At 40.1% G+C, this 19,514-nt stretch overlaps 1 protein-coding gene across 1 annotated transcript in view; it reads left to right on the top strand.

The window, feature by feature from the left end:
• FBN2 (fibrillin 2) overlaps positions 1-19,514 on the top strand; it is a 213,084-nt gene that overhangs the window by 35,264 nt on the left and 158,306 nt on the right. The window contains exons 6-7 of the mRNA XM_075272282.1: positions 5,907-6,104; positions 14,624-14,749. Of these exons, the coding sequence (XP_075128383.1) occupies positions 5,907-6,104; positions 14,624-14,749 (324 nt within the window). The remainder of the gene's footprint in view (positions 1-5,906; positions 6,105-14,623; positions 14,750-19,514) is intronic.

The following is a 19,514-nucleotide window of genomic DNA, read 5'->3' as shown; positions in this document are numbered from 1 at the left end:
TACATCCATTTACTGGAAGATAGCTGTAATGTGCAAAACCACACTCTAAAAACTTTCATGTTTGAGTGAGTTTGGAGGTTGGAGTATAAGTGAAATCTTTTGGTTTGTGTCTTTTATAAAATTAGTCTTGCTGAATCAGACAAAATCAAAAAAAGGTTTCAAAAACTCTAGGTTCTGGATGGTTGTACCTGCCAACATCATCAATGTTGTAAGGTAATCCTTCCTAAGTAGTTCTCTGGGTTTAACTAAACAGAAGTAAAAGCAGATCTAGTATTCCAGTTATCTTATTTTGAAACTCTTTCTCTGAATGTTGATCACAGAGACCTCGAGTTCAGGGGAAAGGAAGGGAGATATATTATGTCTTGTGCATTGTCTGATCTGAAAGATGGGAATATGCTATATTAGCCTTCTGTAAGGCACTGACCTGGAGTTCATAGATATCCATGCCAAGAAGAGACCCTAACGTCCCTGCAACCACTGACCTAGATTGGTTACGGCTGGGTGCAAATCCAGGAATGCGGGAAAAAATGGATAGGAAAACTTTCCCTAACAGACTCCCTGACTGAACCTGCCTCACCTCAGAGTAACGTCCTTGCAAGAACGCCCCTCACTGGAACCTAAAATAGATTCCCTATAGTTACCCGAACAGTGGGATGAGATGTAAAAAGAAACAAACCGAGTATTACTAGTAGTGGCAGATAACAGAGAACAATAGCTGTTAAGCGTAGTCGGGCAAGACCAGAGGTAGGTATAGGTGAGCAATAGAATACAAAAACAAACAAGGAAACTAAACAGGCAAGGAACAGGAAGGGTAAAGGAAAACAAAGCCAAACAGCTATAGCAAGAGTACAGAAAAAGTTATATAGAACCTGGAAGTTGCAAACAAGTCTGAATGCTATAGCAGGCACATGAACTTGGGGGAAGGGACCAAAATAGGAGCAGAGATACAAACCCCACCCTTCACAGATAGGAATGACTGGCCAGACAGTCTGTCAGTCAAATAGACACCAAGGAGGCAATTTAACCCCTTAATGTACTAAATATAGCCAGAGGAGTCTCTGGCACACCTCCGGGGCATGCACTGCATAGCAGGAAGGCCACAGCGTCCCCGAATCCTGACACCTTCTCATCAACTCAACACGATAAATGGCATGTATACCAGAAGTGTGCTCTTGCCTTCTCCAGAATATTTAGTAAGTTGACATTGGTAGCCTGCTGCTTACACATTATGCAAATTATCATAATAAGCAGGATCAATAAAAGGTAGTTGTAATAATGAGTTGTAATTGAAATTTCCTTAATGGGGTTTTCCGCGATAATTGTTTCTATAACCCCTTAATAACACAGCCTGTTTTGGACTTCAGGACTAGGTATGCTTTTTGCTTCTTTTGATCCCATTCTTCTGAGCATAGCTATTTTAATAGATTTGTGAGTCCCGTGGAAAATATTCCTAACTGGTACTGCCTGGGCTTCAATTTTTTAGCTTTTTGTTTTGTGTTTTGTTTTTATGTCACTCACCATAATAACGTATAAATGACATGTTAACTTTATCCTTTGGGTCACTGCTATTACAGTGATAACTTGTTAGGGAATTGCCTGTTGAGCAATTCCCAAGTGCTAATGATGAAACCTAGGAGGAAGGAATGACAGTGAGTCCTAAACTTGACCCAGCCCCTGTCTCTACCTACTTGCCTCAACTATCCTAGGAAGTAGCGGACAACTGGGCAACAGTCCCTTCTCTAGATAAGTGTTACAAAAAACAGGACAAGTCAAAATAACACAGAAGAGGAGTCAGCAAGCTGAGGTCAAACCAAAGAGACAAAACAGTACCAAATCCCAATCCAAAAGAGTAGTTAAAAGCCAAAGGGCAGGAGTCAGTAAATACAATCTAAGAGCAAGGACAAACACTTAGCAATGTCTGAGACCCAATAGGCAGCAAACATGTGTGGGCTGATGACCTGTTTATAGGAAGTCCAGAATCCACCCCAGGCTTGTTTGTTAGATAAGTTATCAATCACAAAGCACAAAAAAGTAACCTTAACTGTACCAACAAAAAATGACCAGAGTCATAAGTAGATAATCATGAGCGGACACACCTCCTGCGTCGTACAATGCGGCAGGAGTACAAACGGGTGAGGACATAACATGACTATTATACAGTGATGCCTAATTTACTTTTGCACAATAAATACTTTAATTAAATAAATATATATATTTTTTTTGCATCGCCATATTCGAAGACCCACAACTTTTTAACAATTGATCTAACCGTGTAGGGGAATATTTTTTTGTGGTAAAAGTTGTACTTTTCTTATGGTGTTCACTGTGCGGTTCAAATAACATCATAGCTTTTTATTGTTGGTTGTTTCTGATGTGGCAGTACAGTCATGAGCCGCTTTATTTATTTTCTTTTTAACATAATAAAGTTATGTTTTAGGAGAAAATTGTGAAATGTTTTGTGCTTTTTTTTTAGAATATTTTTTATATATTTTTTATATTTTTGTTTAGCCCCACTAGGAGACTTGAACTGGCGATCTCTTACTTACTTTTATAATAGTCTGCAACACTTCTGTATTGCAGACTATTACACATGTCAGTGTAGCACTGACATCCAGTCTATTAGATCCAACCTCTGCCTGGGCCTAATAGTCTTCCGTACATGGCAATGCAGGAAGCCACATGCAGGGTTGGTTGAGGGATGGAGTTATTGATCTCTGGCAGGTGCAGCAGGAACCTGGATATGTGCATCAAATACCCCATGTTCTTGACAAATATATTCATCATATAAAATTAAGAGGTTGATACAGCACACCCACAACTTCTGCTGTGAAATTTACTAATATGCTTCTATTACCTATAACTTCCCCAGCTTTCAGAAGTGGCCACATGACCTTCTTTAACTTGATTTCAGAGTTTCTGTCTATATTACGTTCCTCCATAGCACCATGCTCTTTTTGCCGTGTGACATCACCTATGAGTCAGGTGGCTGGGTCAAGTAGAGGCATTCTCTTTTCTGTGGTCTGCTCCGATGTGTACACAGGATAGAAAGGAGTGGGTAAAATCAGGTGCTGCCAGGTTTGCTGTGGAGCCAGTAGGTGGCGCTGCCACCTGTGACTGTTAGTATGAGGCAACACCTACTGTAACCGATTCAAACCTTGACAAGATAGGGTTAGGGTTGTACGTAGGAGAGAAATAGTTAGCCTCTACTTCAATAATTCAACACCTGAAAATGCATGGATAAATGACACGCCTGTTTTAAACCACAATCTAGTCTTAACTTTATGCAGAGTGAAGAGAAGAGACACACTACAGCCAAAATGGTGGGAGCATCATCAGTGAAGCACCCTGTATGTGGGTGGGCTGGAGATAATCTGAGAAAAAGAGTTGGGAAATCCAATGGGCTAGAGGAACAAGACTAGCTAGTGGAGAAGGACGGGAGTAGGACAGGGGAGGTGATGCATACTACTGCTGGCTTTAGAGCTAGCCCAATGCATTGTGCGGTTGGTTTGCTAAATTGGAGACAACCACAACCAGAAGTGCAGTATGTAAACCAATCAGGCTACACAGACTGCGACTTTCAGAAAGTGTTCAGAGATAGAAGAAAATTATGAAATAGGTTTTTGGAGAATATTTAGTAGTGAGACAAAGTGTGCAGCAAAGTTTTCCAAATGTTTTTTTTTTTTTTTCCTCCAAAAAAACCCTTAAGGTTTATATATTTTAGTATGACTATACTAAGTCTATGAGGCTAAATATCTCAATAATTTACTGAGAAGGTATACCAAATAAGCAAAAGAGAACTGATAAAGCAACATTTATATGAATTAGGTAATATGAAATCTTCACATGTTGTGCCTAGTAAGCAGGTTTATTTACATCTAATGATCTGTTCATTATCAATCATTAATAGCGTCCAAAATCTGCATTTTATTTCTTCAAACAGTCAAGCTTAGGTTAAGGATTATCGTGTATATATTGGCTTCTTCTCCGTTTCCCTGTTTGCTTACATCGGGATCAGCATAATAATTAAAATGGAGTAAACTCAAGTAGAGTCTTCTCGTTGACCTCTCTTCATCTTTCCTTGTTACTGAACTAGATCATTTTGTAAAGTTTATTTGCCATATGTCAGGGAAAGAAATTTCAATATGCCTGTTCTTTTTACTTAAGGTAGGGCAGTTGCTGCCAAAGGTGTCTGGTAGCAGTTTTTTTTTTCACTCTTCCCTATTGAAAATACTTGGATGATTGACTGACGTGAGCCTGCACATGGATAAGGGGTTCAGTAGGAAAAGTGGCTGACATGAAAGATCATTCAGCTAATAGCTATTGAAAATATACCGTATGTCCAGCTCGGCCTCAAGGCTAACTACTAAACCACAATGCTACTCTATAAATGTATACAACGAAAGTTTGTATTCATTTTTATAATTGAATGCAAAGATATATGTACTCTCTTTAGAAATACCACCATTAGAAGTGCAATACTGAATCATGATCATATGTAAGAACTGAAAATATCAATATCTATCAATATCTGTTATGGGAAATTGTGTTTCAAACTTTATTTCATTAGGCAGACTCCTGCCAGCTCATTTATATCATCACTTTCTTTCAAAATAGTGGAACAGGGTCAGATGTGTATATATGTACTCTCTACTGTATATGTTGTATTTTAGTAGGTCGATTTGAGATATAATCTTCAGGTCAATCACCATGGGGAAATTTATTAGGATCAGATTTTCGTACTGTATTCCAGCTGAAGTTTGTCAGAGTGCAATGTGCCAAATTCATTAGCTTAATTTATACAGTTATTATAGACCGGGCACAGGGAGGCAAAGACAGAAAATAAAATATACACCTGCTACGAGTCTTAGATTTACAGTATTATTTGTATTGCGTTCTGCCTTTAAAGGGAGTATGTTAGCAGTAAATTATAGAGGTGATTCTACAGTTTCAAACTATGTCTTAGTTATTCAGCTTTGGAGCCCCATTTTCATGGAATTTGCCATTTTATACATGAGCTGTAACACTGATTTGTAAAGAGAGAACATTCTACTAAACAAGGAGGGTAAAGGTGAAGTATCAGAGAGTTGCCAGGATTTGGTGGGTGGAGATGTAATCATATAGTTCACAGGAAGTCTTTTCCACATTGAAAATTGACTTTTGCTATACACAGAAGGCTAAGGTCTGGAGTGGCAGACAGGCTGAGGATCACATGACACAACTGTAATGAAGCGTTAAAAGTATATGGATGCGACCAGGCTAGAATGAAATAAATGACACAGCTAGAATATGACTTCTTTTCTGGAGGACTATTATATTGTGCTCACCAGGTACTTTGTTACCCACACTTTCCTCATGGAGTGTGGTAAAACATCTGGCTTAAGAAGTGGAAGATTCTTTATTTGTTCAAACAAAAGATATTCACTATTGTGGAAACCTCACATTTCCTAAGGAACGTCTTGTTCCTACTTAAGTGTGTTTTAAGTCCACATGCCATTCTGAATAAAAGAAAATGATTATTTTGTAGTTAATACCATGCGGTGGTTTGTCACTTTGTATGCAATTCTGCAAGAATTTCAAATGTGGCCACTGCATGTGGAATATAGAAAAATAACTCCTAATATTTTGCAAAGGATGGACACCAGAATGAATATTTTATCTGTTCATCCATTTTCTGTAGTATTTTAGTATATGATGTGTATACCGTAATTAAATGAATGTTCTGTAAATGTAATAAAATAAAAGAGAACATATTTACAAGTACACGCTAACAATCCAAATGTATCATCTGGGTTTCCAATTTGCTCATATTTCTGTTTTCATAGTAGTTTTGCTGAATTAGAGCTTTTAAGATCATCAGATGTTGCTGACCGGATTTGAATATTTTCTTTTGCTGTTTTTACTTTCAGACTACAGAACAGGGCCCTGCTTCACACAAGTCAGCAATCAGATGTGTCAGGGTCAGGTGACTGGTATCGTGTGCACGAAAACTCTCTGCTGTGCAACCATTGGACGTGCCTGGGGACATCCATGTGAGATGTGCCCTGCTCAACCACAACCCTGCCGTCGTGGCTACATTCCCAATATACGCAGTGGAGCCTGCCAAGGTAAACAGCTTCATACTAATGTGTATTTGTAATAAATTCATTTCCTGTACATAGCATAAATCAATAAATTTAACCATGAATGCAACGTTACACTATTTAACAGCCCCTGCCAATCAACCCTTGAAACTCGGAGAAATTGTAAGCTTTCATATTGTATCACCTACTAAGATCTATACTTTGTTTTCAAAAGTTTACTGTATATATACACTATATTCATTCATTTAAAATGTTATATGGTATGGTATCGGTTGAGAAATGCTAATGTGTAAATAGATAGGAATAATTCAACGATTTGGGCAGACTAAGCATACAAGAGAATTTACTAAGGAACCTTTACCTTACAGTCAGCATTGGCCATATGGCTTGGAATGTACCAACAATATACAGTAGATATATTAGCCACAGGGATAAAGAAGAATTGTTTGTTGCAGTAGTATAATGTCTATATGAACTCTGTTATTAAATCAAGAAGCTGTCCATCAAATTACAAAAACATTAAGCATCAGACATAAAAAAATACAATATAAGGGTGCATTCACACTACGTAACGCCAGCGTGTATCACAGCCGTACACGCCGGCGCTACAGCAGGGCTGCCGAACACTTCCCATTCATTTCTATGGGAGCCAGCATGCGAGCGCTCCCCATAGAAATGAATGGACTGCTTTTTTCCATTCATTTCTATGGGGAGCACTCGCATGCCGGCTCCCATAGAAATGAATGGGAAGTGTTCGGCAGCCCTGCTGTAGCGCGGCGTGTACGGCTGTGATACACGCTGGCGTTACGTAGTGTGAATGCACCCTAAATAATCCCTAGACTATTAAAACATAAGCTTGAATATTAACATTAAAGAAGTTGTCCAAATTTTTTAATAAAATCTAATAGTAGAGAATATCCTAAAACTAAAATAAACCTTCTTCTCCGGCAATGCTGTTTCAGTGGAACAATAGGTCTTTGTGTACTGCTGCAGCAATGACATGCCTGTACATCAGTGTGATATATGCAACCAATTGATATATATGCAACTCTGCAGTCTCATGCCATTGGTACAGGCATAAGCATAGAGACCATTGATTGGCTGCAATGTTATGGTGGCCTTTTTGCATTTCATTGCGGCAACAAAGTAAATAAAGACCATTGGTGAATACCAAAACAGCAGCGGCGTTACCAGGAGAATATTATATTCGCATATTCTCTGATGTCAGATTAATCCTGGACATCCCTTTAAAATATCAACCACAAAAAAGCCAGGGCTGTGGAGTCAGAGTCTTAGAGTCAGATTTGTGCATTTTTGGAAAAATGTTTCCATCTCCGACTCAAGCTTCAAAATAAAATAATGAATTATTTTTGATTATATTATACAATTATTGGTATTATATAATTAATTAGATGAGTAGTTTGTTGTATTTTTACATTCAATCACTAGCTGTTCAGTGAATTAAAGGAGCCATATTATAACTCAAAGTCAGAGCAGAAATTGGAGTTGGGCTGTGGAAAAATAGAGGAGCCAGAGTCAATGTTCTGGCCTTCCAACTCCACAGCCCTGAAAAACCTCCAGAATAGGCCGTTTATACATCCAGGGTAATATGTGGGTAGCTTCATGGTTTAATGATTATATACTAGCTCTTCACTCCTTATATTGTAAACACTAGTAGTGGGAATGACAGAAGACAGTGATGACATAATATATTGGCACTCTATAATAACTCAAAATAAATATATGTCTAATAATTCCATTGTGGAGGTCTAAAGCTGTTCAGGCACATTAGTTGTATGTCTTCCGAACCTGTCAACTTTTTTAATGTGCACTGGGATCCCTAACTCTCCCCAATAACAGAAGTTGGGTTAAAGAGTGATTGGGCATGTTAAATTTCAACATCCTTGATCCTATGTTTTTATGGAAGATAAGCTATTGCTAGAGTAATATTCTTTATTATATGAATAGGGAAAACTATTAGTGTAAAGGACATCATTGTCACTTAGACTGCAAAGCAATACAATTGTTATTGAATTGTCTGTTGAGCAATTGCCCAGTGGCTGCTGCTAAAACCAGTAAGCAAGAGAATGACAGAGACAGTGAGTTCTAAACTTGACCCAACGCCTGTCCCTGCCTACTTGCCTCAACTACCCTAGACGGTAGCAGGGCAACTTGGTGACAGTCCCTTCTCTGGATAGGTGTTACACAGAACAAGACAAAACAAAACAGAGCAGAGTGAGCAAGCCAAGGTCAAACCAGTGAGACAAACAGTACGAAATTGAAATCCAAAAGAATAGTAACCGCTTAGCAAAGACACAATAGCCAGCAAACATGTGTGAGCTGATGACCTGTTTATAAGAAGTCCAGACCCGGCCCAGACTGGCTCAGCTGTCAATCACAAAGCACGCAACGGTTAACCCTAACAGTGCCAACACAATATGACCAGAGTCCAGGAGCAGATAATCATGTGCGGACATGCCTCCTTACTTTCACCATATTGACACTAGAGAATTATTTTAGTAGCTACAGGCACAACTTATGTTTTGTGCCCAAAATGCTGAGTGTGATTGAGTAATTATTAAAGCTGCGCTACAGTCAGATCTGCTGAGATTTCTGTATTTTACATGTTTATTTTGAACATAGTCAGTATATTACAACAGAGAACAAAGGCATAACTAAGTGATAAAGCAACAAGCAGGGGGTGGACTGGTCAAAGGCTATAACAGACATAAATAACTATTCCCCAGTGACATTACATTTGGCAAGAGCCTTTATTCTCCTTTAAAATGACAAAAACTGGCCTTCCATTAGTTACGATAATTAAAGTCAAATGAATATTCCTATTGTATAATATATAACATATGAAGTCATTATACAGTATTTAATAAACATGCCATTATGACTAAGATGAATCTGTTTGCACGTGCTGCCACTAAACCACTAACCCTGGTGATTAACTTTGAAGTCATTGATCTGGGCACCTCCTTCTACTCCTAAACAGCCCCCAATAATAGACAGTTGTGCTTTTACATTATTGGTTGTAAACTGTTGAAAACATTGTAACGCAAATCACAGGAAAAGAAACCTTAGACAATTATAAGTTGGATTCTCCACTCTGGCTAATGGAGCTTGAAGGTGTTTCTACCCATCAAAATCCCCTAATATAACATCTGAAACTTATTATTACTCAAACAAAAGTACAAACACTACAATAGAAAATAGAAAATGTACAAAAAATAATATACTTATCTGTGATCTTCATCCTGTCATCCCCTCCTAGGGGGCGTTCACACTACCGTCTGTGTCTGACAGGTAGTGTCTGCTCCTAGTGTCCATTCAAAATCTTGCACAGACATTAGGAGCGGACACTAGCTGTGTCCGTGACACTTGTCATTCATTTAAATGGCGATCGGGTGCGTTCTTTTGCACTCCTTGCCCTTCCTTCACTGTCCGCTTGTAAAGATGTCTGACTTTTCAAGCGGACAGAAAACCCCAACATGTAGGTTTTTTCTGTCCGCTTGAAAAGTCGGACATCTTTACAAGCGGACAGTGAAGGAAGGGCACGGAGTGCAAAAGAACGCACCCGATCGCCATTTAAATGAATGACAAGTGTCACGGACACAGCTAATGTCCACTCCTAATGTCCGTATGAGATTTTGAACGGACACTAGGAGCGGACACCACCTGTCGGACACAGACGGTAGTGTGAACGCCCCCTAAGTCATACAGTATTTGTCTCATATTACAAGTAAAACTGAGAATCTGGCGTGACTTTGCATTTAAAACAGCACCAATGATCCATATTGTTTCAATTGAAGGAAACCATTTCACTCGCTATCTGATGTTATCTAGTGCATAGACACTGTCATGCTCCATGAAAAGATGAATGCCACTGTTTTGGATACTCGCTCACTTTTTGATAAAGTCTGGGCTCCTTGGGTAAATAGGTCTAGTACACTAGGCTTGCCATATTGTTTTCAGCTTTGTCACATTGGACTGAGTGTCCCTCTCACTTCCTCTCTCTCTGGTATGATCCAATCCCCATCCACCTCTTACCCATTTTCACTATAGCTCAATACCCCTTTCCCACATCTTTCCTATGTTAGTCTTGGTAGCCTTTTACCCTGCTTTTCTTCATGCTACCCCCGGCGGCTATACAGCTCTTACACGTTATTTTTATGTTATTTTGTACTTTTGTAATGGTTACTTTGATTGTCTTTTTTCCTTCCAATGTTTCCTCTTGATGTTGTATTTCAGTAAATATTTTTTTAAACTAAAACAGCAGCAAATCTTCTAGGTACACCTTCACACAGTGGGGAGAATTCATAATTCCCACTACATCAGTTATTGGGAGTAGAGGGATCATATTGAGACAAACGTTTGGCGCAAGGCCCTTTCTTGTGCCAAATGTGTGCAATAAGCCTCCAATCCATGCCTCACCCACCATATTATGCGCACATGGATAGAGCAGGTGGAAATTGCTCAACTGATTTATTAGAACTCACACCAGTTTTTTTGTTTGATTTAGAATGAAAATCTACACCAGTCCCTACCTGACATATATTTCCATTCAGGTGCTGGGATGTCCAATATATTTATGAAGAGGACACAACCTCTTCATAAGTCTCCTTGTCCCTGTGTTAGTTGGGCAGTTTTCTAAAAACTGGCATTTAATATGATAGTCAATAAATGTGCCCCAGTATTTGAAGGTACTCAGCAGGGAGTTTCTTCCAAACATCTTGAAAAACTAACCACAGATCTTCTGTAGCTGTAGGCTTCCTCAAATCCTAAAAATCTTACCAAGGAGAAGGTTGCTGAAAAGACAGACAAAAAATGCAGTTGTTAAAGAGGACGTTTCATGTCCTTGGGCACATGCAGTGTTATATACCGCCAGAAAGCAGACATTGCTCTGAATTTAGTGCCCTGTCGGCTGTCCCATTATGTGCCCCGGTGGAAGAGTTATTAGTGCATTTACTGATAGCTCTTCACTGTCAAAAGGGCTTCCCTGACAGTCTAGCTGGGAATGCCCCTCCTGACTGTACTCGTCCATAGCTCTATACTGTGAGGGGGCGTTCCTTACCGCCCAGCGATGACGCTTAGCGGGGAACATAATGGGAATAGCACACTGTCGGCTTTCTAGTGGTATTTAAAACTGCATGTGCCCAAGGACATGAGAGGTCCTCTTTAAATTGTGCTACACTGTGAATGAGAGAGTTGTTTTCGAAACAGTTGTATCTTCAAGAAAAGACCACTGCAGAAAATGTCCGCCCTCCCCTCTCTATAGACATTTGGGCTGAGTATGGAGATGGATTCTACACAAATAAACTGACTGAGTGAAGGAAAGCAGCCTAACAAGTGGAAAAATATTTCTTAAATAAGATATATTACCAAAGTTTCTAATATTCATCTGTACTATTAATTTCTGAAAAGTTTTTTTTATAATTGGAGGTTCGCTTGTGGGATTAGTGTTTTAATGATTTGGAGTTATACATTTATTCATTTGTATTAATTTTCCATATATAATTGTGTTATAAGATATGTATGTTGTAGGAAATCTGTAAATCATGAATACACGGATAAAAAATAATTTTAGCTATCCTACTATATATACTATAGATGTAGATGTAGTGATACTTTTCTATATAACATGGAGATAGCATCATTGGTTCAGTAATGACAGAGAAAAGCTTTGCTACTTATGTTAAAGTTTGGAGATGGAGCAGTCATATGACTTCAAGTCTGAAGTTGTGATTGTAAGTAACGCTTTCTTCCAAAAGAATTTCTTCATACAGTAGTTGTTGCTTTTTCAGCATATTGTAACAGTCAGTCGATGTTTTCACTTAGTGCAAGATGAAAAAGTACACAGAAGAATCCAAAAGCCTTCTTTCATGTAGGAAAGCCAAGTTCAGCACATGTTTTTTTGTACAAAAGATTTAAGGATATTTATACACAGAAAGATGATAAGGATTTGCTGGTAATCTTGAAAGCCTTATTTCATACCAACCATGTCTATCTATTTGCTATAACAGATAGGAATATGCCATACTTATAATGGTTATCCCATATCTATTCACAGTAATCTCTGCCAGTGCCTGTGTGGAGCAGTGGAGTATACATCTATCACATATTACCTACAATATCCTATGGATACATGATACATATCGTATGCAGGTTAAGGCTAGATCTCCGCTTAGGGTTTCCGCCCCTGAATCTGCTTAAACAATGTGGAAAGCAAGCAGGACTTTTTTTCTTCACATTTTTCTGCCTTTTTTGGGTGGAAACCTGGCAGACCTCGTTATAGTCTATGGGGTCTGCAGCTTTCCACGGCTAACCGTTTTTTTTTAAGCGGGTCGGGTTTCCGTTTGTGGAGTCCTCAAGTGGATCCCACGAACAGAAACACGAACACAGGTGGGAACCTAGTGTAACCCATTTAAGTGAACATAATAGGTACAGTATATGTTTTTAGAGGACAACAAAGAATCTGGGCAATTTTTATTTTTTGTTGCTGTTATTTACATCTTGCAATTTAAGCATATTGTTCCACTAGTTCCAAAAAAGTACCTGATAATATCAACCCTTTGTGCATTTTTATAATTATAATGATTCTTGACATTATTTTCTGCACACTGATCCTTTGTGGTAAGAGATATGTACTGTATGTAGAGCACAGTTCAGACAAATGCCTTACGAAACATCCCATGATATGCACTTTTTATTCACCTGACACAAGAATGTGTAGTGCTGTTACCTACCTGTACAATATTTGGATTGGCAATCCATGTGGTCTCGCGTACACTGGTTTTGGCGCTGGTCCTTTCTAAATATACATACTGTATATACAGTGAAGGAAATAAGTATTTGATCCCTTGCTGATATTGTAAGTTTGCTCACTGGCAAAGATATGAACAGTCTATAATTTTAAGGGTAGGTTAATGTTAACAGTGAGAGATAGAATATCAAAAATTAAATCCAGAAAATCACATTGTATAGATTTTATTAATTTATTAGCATTTTGCATACAGAAATAAGTATTTGATCCCTCTGGCAAACAAGACTTAATACTTGGTGGCAAAATCCTTGTTGGCGCGCACAGCAGTCAGATGTTTTTTTGTAGTTGGTATTGAGGTTTGCGCACATGTCAGGAGGAATTTTGGTCCCTCCTCTTTGCAGATCATCTCTAAATCATTAAGATTTTGAGGCTGTCGCTTGGCAATTCAGAGCTTCAGCTCCCTCCATAAGTTTTCTATGGGATTAAGGTCTGGAGACTGGCTAAGCCACTCCATGACCTTAATGCGCTTCTTTTTGAGCCACTCCTTTGTTGCCTTGGCTGTATGTTTTGGGTCATTGTCTTGCCCAGCCACAATCCAATTTTAATGTCCTGGCGGAGGGAAGGAGGTTGTCACTCAGGATTATACATGGCTCCATCCATTCTCGCAATGATGCAGTGAAGTAGTCCTGTGTCCTTAGCAGAGAAACACCCCAACACATAATGTTTCCGCCTCCATGACAGTGGGGACGGTGTTCTTTGGGTCATGGTCAGCATTTCTTTTCCTCCAAACACGGTGAGTTGAGTGAATGCCAAAGAGCTCAATTTATGTCTTATCTGACCACAGCACCTTCTCCCAATCACTCTCAGAATCATCCAGATTGGTCAGATGAGACAAAAATTGAGCTCTTTGACATTAACTCAACTCACCGTGTGATTTGTGATCTGTCCATTATTTTCACAAACCCAAAGATTTAAATGGAGTACCATGGTCTCCAAAATGAACCAAAATATGCATGTCTTTTTTTTTTTTTTTTGTTCTTATTTGTATGTTCCCATTAGAAACAATGTATATGCTTGAAGTATGTGAATTACTCAGAAAACTCTCATCCACCAATTACAGACTTGTAAATTAGGCCTGGTCATTGTCAGCAACACATCTATGGTTCCCTGGGTAGCTTGGTATAGGTTATCAGTGGTACAGCAAATGTCTGTATCCTTGTGCTCTTCCACATTTTTCATACGGATTCGGGGACGGAATCCCCAAACGGACTGCAAGCACTGGTGTGAATCCAGCTTTACTGTGTGAAAAGTCACTGGTCATATTGGTAATTGTTCCTGTATGTGCTTTGTAAAGCTGGATATGTGTTTTATGTATGTGGTGATTAGTTGAATTCCACTAGACCATAGGGATCTGTTTATTCGGAGATCTAGATTGGCTGCACAGTAAAACTTTGTGTAACTTTTATACTTGCCAAATACTTACATCTCACTATTCGTGATGACCTTTCTCCTTCACTTTTTCCTATGAGATCAATCTAGTATTCATCTAAAGTGTTCTATCTTTCACCACCACTGTATGTGTACTATGTTGTAATAAATAACATTAAATGGTCATTATTCATATCTCTATAATGTGTGTACAGTGGCCAAAGTCTTGCAACAACAACTTAATAATAATTTATCTTTTTGTGGCTTTTTCATTATTGTTATTTCTCTATTATAAAGTGTTAGTATGTAATTTTCTAAAGCAAAAATGTATTCTCAAACTTTCCAGATATTGATGAATGCCAAGCAATCCCAGGACTCTGCCAAGGAGGAAACTGCATTAATACAGATGGGTCTTATGAATGCAAGTGCCCTATTGGTCATAAGCAGAGTGAAACAACACAAAAATGTGAAGGTAAGACATATCTATTGACAATAATAATTTGCAATACTACTACAAAATGGTTCTACAACAATTAAAAGCAAAAGAGGGAATTCTCATTTAGGACTTTTTATGTGTATTGCTTGTCGCCTATTTTGGAAGTCCTATAGAAGTAAACAGATAGAGCCATGGATGTGCGAGGCATTCTCCATTCACTGCAACTACAGCACAGAGTTTGGAAATTTTATTCTTGGCATAAATGTGGATCCTGCGGCACCGAGTATCAGGCAGGGACACTACATGCATGAGAAGATAACCCGGCCACAATAAAAAAAATGATTAATGGGTTTCTGAAAAAAGTCTGCAACAAAAAACACTGCATTTCCATAATATGGGGTCTTTCCCTTACAGGATTTTCAAATATAAATCATTCACATACATGTTGTGTCCCTGCCTGATAACCTGTACACAATAAGAAAATCATGGCTGGGTTTATGACAAGTCTCAGGCCATAGAATGTTCCTGCATTTATGATCACATCCAATGGCAACTGAAAAGTGACCGTCACCACTAAGGCCTCGTTCACATCTGCGTTGGTAATCCATTCGGGGAGTCCGCATGGGGACCCCCCCCAACAGACTATCGAACACATTTGCAAGCGGTGTGCAGTGAAAGCACACGGACTCCATAGACTATAATGGGGTCCGTGTGCTTGTCGCAAGATCTCCGCATGGAACATGCGGACTGGAAAGTACTTCACAATCTACTTTAAAGTCTGCATGATTCATGTGGGCAGCGCGCGGAAAGCACACAGACCCCATTATAGTCTAAGGGGTCCGTGTGCTTTCACTGCACACCGCTTGCAAATGCATTCGGTAGTCCGTTCGGGGGGTCCACATGTGGACTCCCTGAACGGATTACCAAACGCAGATATGAACCAAGGATAAGATGGTTGGAGAAAATCTTAAAAACACTGGCAATTACTTTTATTTACAAAAATATTTTTGAATGTCCACAGATTTATATATGGTTATGTTTGTGGGAAAACCAGTTTAGGCTGAAGTACACATTGTGGAAACGCAGTGTATTTTGTTGCAGTTTTTACTGTGGTTTTTTTTGAGCCATAGTCAGGGATGGATTTATCAGAAACATCTAAAAGCTTACTTTATATGCTTCATTCCTTTTCAAACCACTCTAGATTTTAGCTAAAAAAATAAAAGCAGCAAAATCCACAACAAGAAAACGTGTTTCTGTGATGTGAGACCTCAACCTTAAAGATTAGGTCATTTATCCTAAGGCCTCACATTGCAAAAATTCAGCAATTTGGCCACAACTTAAACACCACTGCAAAAACTACAGCGTTTTCCATGAAGGTATAACAGAGACAGAAAGTCGACATGGGAAAACTCTGTTTCCATTGCATTTTTTTCTTTTTGGCTGCGCCAAATGTGGCGCCTTAGCCTTAAGCATAAAATCATGCTGAATTTCCCCAATTCTCTAATAAGGCTAGTGCAGATTTCCATTATTGTTCTTGTTTATGGATATTAGTAACATTCTTTTATGGGGGAACAGTCTGTATTTTGTATTCATATTCCCTTAAATGAACTGCAGTGTAATTCTGAGTCAGATCTAGTGGATGAATTCAGCAAGTGTGGTCCAGGCCAGTTCTCTGCAAACAGAGCTGGTGTACACAGTAAACATGTCACTTTACTAATGCCAAAAATGCTGCATGAACACAGCTGAAATCTGTTAAGTGTTCGGGGTTTGGAGATTATAACAAGTTCATTTGTTACAGACAAATTCTATTTTTGGGTCAACAAAGTTTAAAGTCTATCTTTCAGAATCTTTGTTCCAAGTTGTCTGTTTCATTTATGTGTATGCTGCACGGCACTATTAAAATACATACATTATAATACACCTGCGGCCAGGGGATAGCCAAGTGTTAGACTATACTCTCAATGCTAAGAAATAAGCTATTCTAAAACTTATAAAGTGTCTTTGTATTCTGTTTAGGTTTAGCCATTACATTGCAGTATAGTGTACATCCACAAAAATCATTTGCAGATTTCATTGTATAAAGTGATATCCAAATGAAAATCCACCGAAAGAATTTACATGGAGCAGATTTAAGATCCTCACACACCACAGATCAATTTCCATGCTTTTTTTTTCTGCAGTGTGTAAATGAGATTTTTTAAAATCTGCTATGTTGTTACTGACTAGAGATGAGCGAACGGCGTTCGATCAAATTGATATATTCGATCGAATACAGTCGAATACCACGAGGCAAACAGACTGAGACGGAGATGTAGCAGAGCTTTCCATGCGCTGAGCTCTGCTACACCAGAGATGTAGTAGAGCTGAGTGTGCGCTGAGCACTGCTACATCCAGAGATGCATCTCTGGTGTAGCAGAGCTCAGCGCACGGCCAGCTCTGCTACATCTCTGGTGTAGCAGAGCTCAGCGCACTTTCAGCTCTGCTACAGCTCTGGTGTAGCAGAGCTCAGGTTTCAGCAGTGCTTTTTTCCTGCTGAAACCTCCTTCAGTGCAGCACAGGGCATGCGCAAAAGCGTTCATGAGCCGATCGCTGGCGTTCATGACCCTATTGCGCATGCGCAAACTGCCTGGCAATGTCATGAATATGTTTGCTGGCCTGTGTATGTGCAATAAACAACAGAAGCTGGCATGTCTTACATATTGAATGTACTTGCAATTTCCTGTGCATTGCCTAACTTTCTTCACAGGGGGACAACAAGTATAAGTAATATGTAAGACATGCCAGTGTTTGTTATTAGAGATGAGCGAACACTAAAATGTTCGAGGTTCGAAATTCGATTCGAACAGCCGCTCAATGTTCGTGTGTTCGAACGGGTTTCGAACCCCATTATAGTCTATGGGGAACAGATACTCGTTAAGGGGGAAACCCAAATCCGTGTCTGGAGGGTCACCAAGTCCACTATGACACCCCAGGAAATGATGCCAACACCTCTGGAATGACACTGGGACAGCAGGGGAAGCATGTCTGGGGGCATCTAACACACCAAAGACCCTCTATTACCCCAACATCACAGCCTAACAACTACACACTTTACACACTCAATACCACCTCTCTGACAGTAGGAAAACACCTTGAAACGTGTATTTGGCACTTGCAGTGAGGAGAGCTTGTCACCAGCAGTGAATTTGGCCCTTGTAGTAAGTTGAGGTTGGCACCAACATTTGTTTTGAAAATCAGGGTGGATTGAGCCTCTAACCAGCAGAGTTTGGGCAAATTCATGGTGGAGGGAGCCTCTAAAAACCCCAGTTTGGACCAATTCATGGTGGAGGGAGACTCTAAAAACCCCAGTTTGGACCAATTCATGGTGGAGGGAGACTCTAAAAACCCCAGTTTGGACCAATTCATGGTGGAGGGAGCCTCTAAAAACCCCAGTTTGGACCAATTCATGGTGGAGGGAGCCTCTAACCACCCCAGTTTGGACCAATTAATGGTGGAGGGAGCCTCTAAACAGCCAAGTTTTGGGAAATTCATAGTGGAGGGAGCCTCTAACCAGCCCAGTTTGGACCAATTCATGGTGGAGGGAGCCTCTAAACAGCCCAGTTTGGGCAAATTCATGGTGGAGGGAGCCTCTAACCAGCCCAGTTTGGACCAATTAATGGTGGAGGGAGCCTCTAAACAGCCCAGTTTGGACCAATTAATGGTGGAGGGAGCCTCTAACCAGCCCAGTTTGGACCAATTAATGGTGGAGGGAGCCTCTAACCAGCCCAGTTTGGACCAATTAATGGTGGAGGGAGCCTCTAACCAGCCCAGTTTGGACCAATTAATGGTGGAGGGAGCCTCTAAACAGCCAAGTTTTGGGAAATTCATGGTGGAGGGAGCCTCTAACCAGCCCAGTTTGGACCAATTCATGGTGGAGGGAGCCTCTAAACAGCCCAGTTTGGGCAAATTCATGGTGGAGGGAGCCTCTAAAAAACCCAGTTTGGACCAATTCATGGTGGAGGGAGCCTCTAATTAGCCCAGTTTGGACCAATTAATTGTGGAGGGAGCCTCTAACCAGCCCAGTTTGGACCAATTAATGGTGGAGGGAGCCTCTAACCACCCCAGTTTGGGCAAATTCATGGTGGAGGGAGCCTCTAACCAGCCCAGTTTGGACCAATTAATGGTGGAGGGAGCCTCTAAACAGCCAAGTTTTGGGAAATTCATGGTGGAGGGAGCCTCTAACCAGCCCAGTTTGGGCAAATTCATGGTGGAGGGAGCCTCTAACCAGCCCAGTTTGGACCAATTAATGGTGGAGGGAGCCTCTAACCAGCCCAGTTTGGACCAATTAATGGTGGAGGGAGCCTCTAACCAGCCCAGTTTGGACCAATTAATGGTGGAGGGAGCCTCTAAACAGCCAAGTTTTGGGAAATTCATGGTGGAGGGAGCCTCTAACCAGCCCAGTTTGGACCAATTCATGGTGGAGGGAGCCTCTAATTAGCCCAGTTTGGACCAATTAATTGTGGAGGGAGCCTCTAACCAGCCCAGTTTGGACCAATTAATGGTGGAGGGAGCCTCTAACCACCCCAGTTTGGACCAATTCATGGTGGAGGGAGCCTCTAACCAGCCCAGTTTGGACCAATTAATGGTGGAGGGAGCCTCTAAACAGCCAAGTTTTGGGAAATTCATGGTGGAGGGAGCCTCTAACCAGCCCAGTTTGGACCAATTCATGGTGGAGGGAGCCTCTAAACAGCCCAGTTTGGGCAAATTCATGGTGGAGGGAGCCTCTAACCAGCCCAGTTTGGACCAATTAATGGTGGAGGGA

This window comes from Leptodactylus fuscus, chromosome 1, assembly GCF_031893055.1.
Source record: "Leptodactylus fuscus isolate aLepFus1 chromosome 1, aLepFus1.hap2, whole genome shotgun sequence".
Lineage (NCBI taxonomy): Eukaryota > Metazoa > Chordata > Amphibia > Anura > Leptodactylidae > Leptodactylus > Leptodactylus fuscus.
This window is presented reverse-complemented; position numbering and strand designations above follow the sequence as displayed.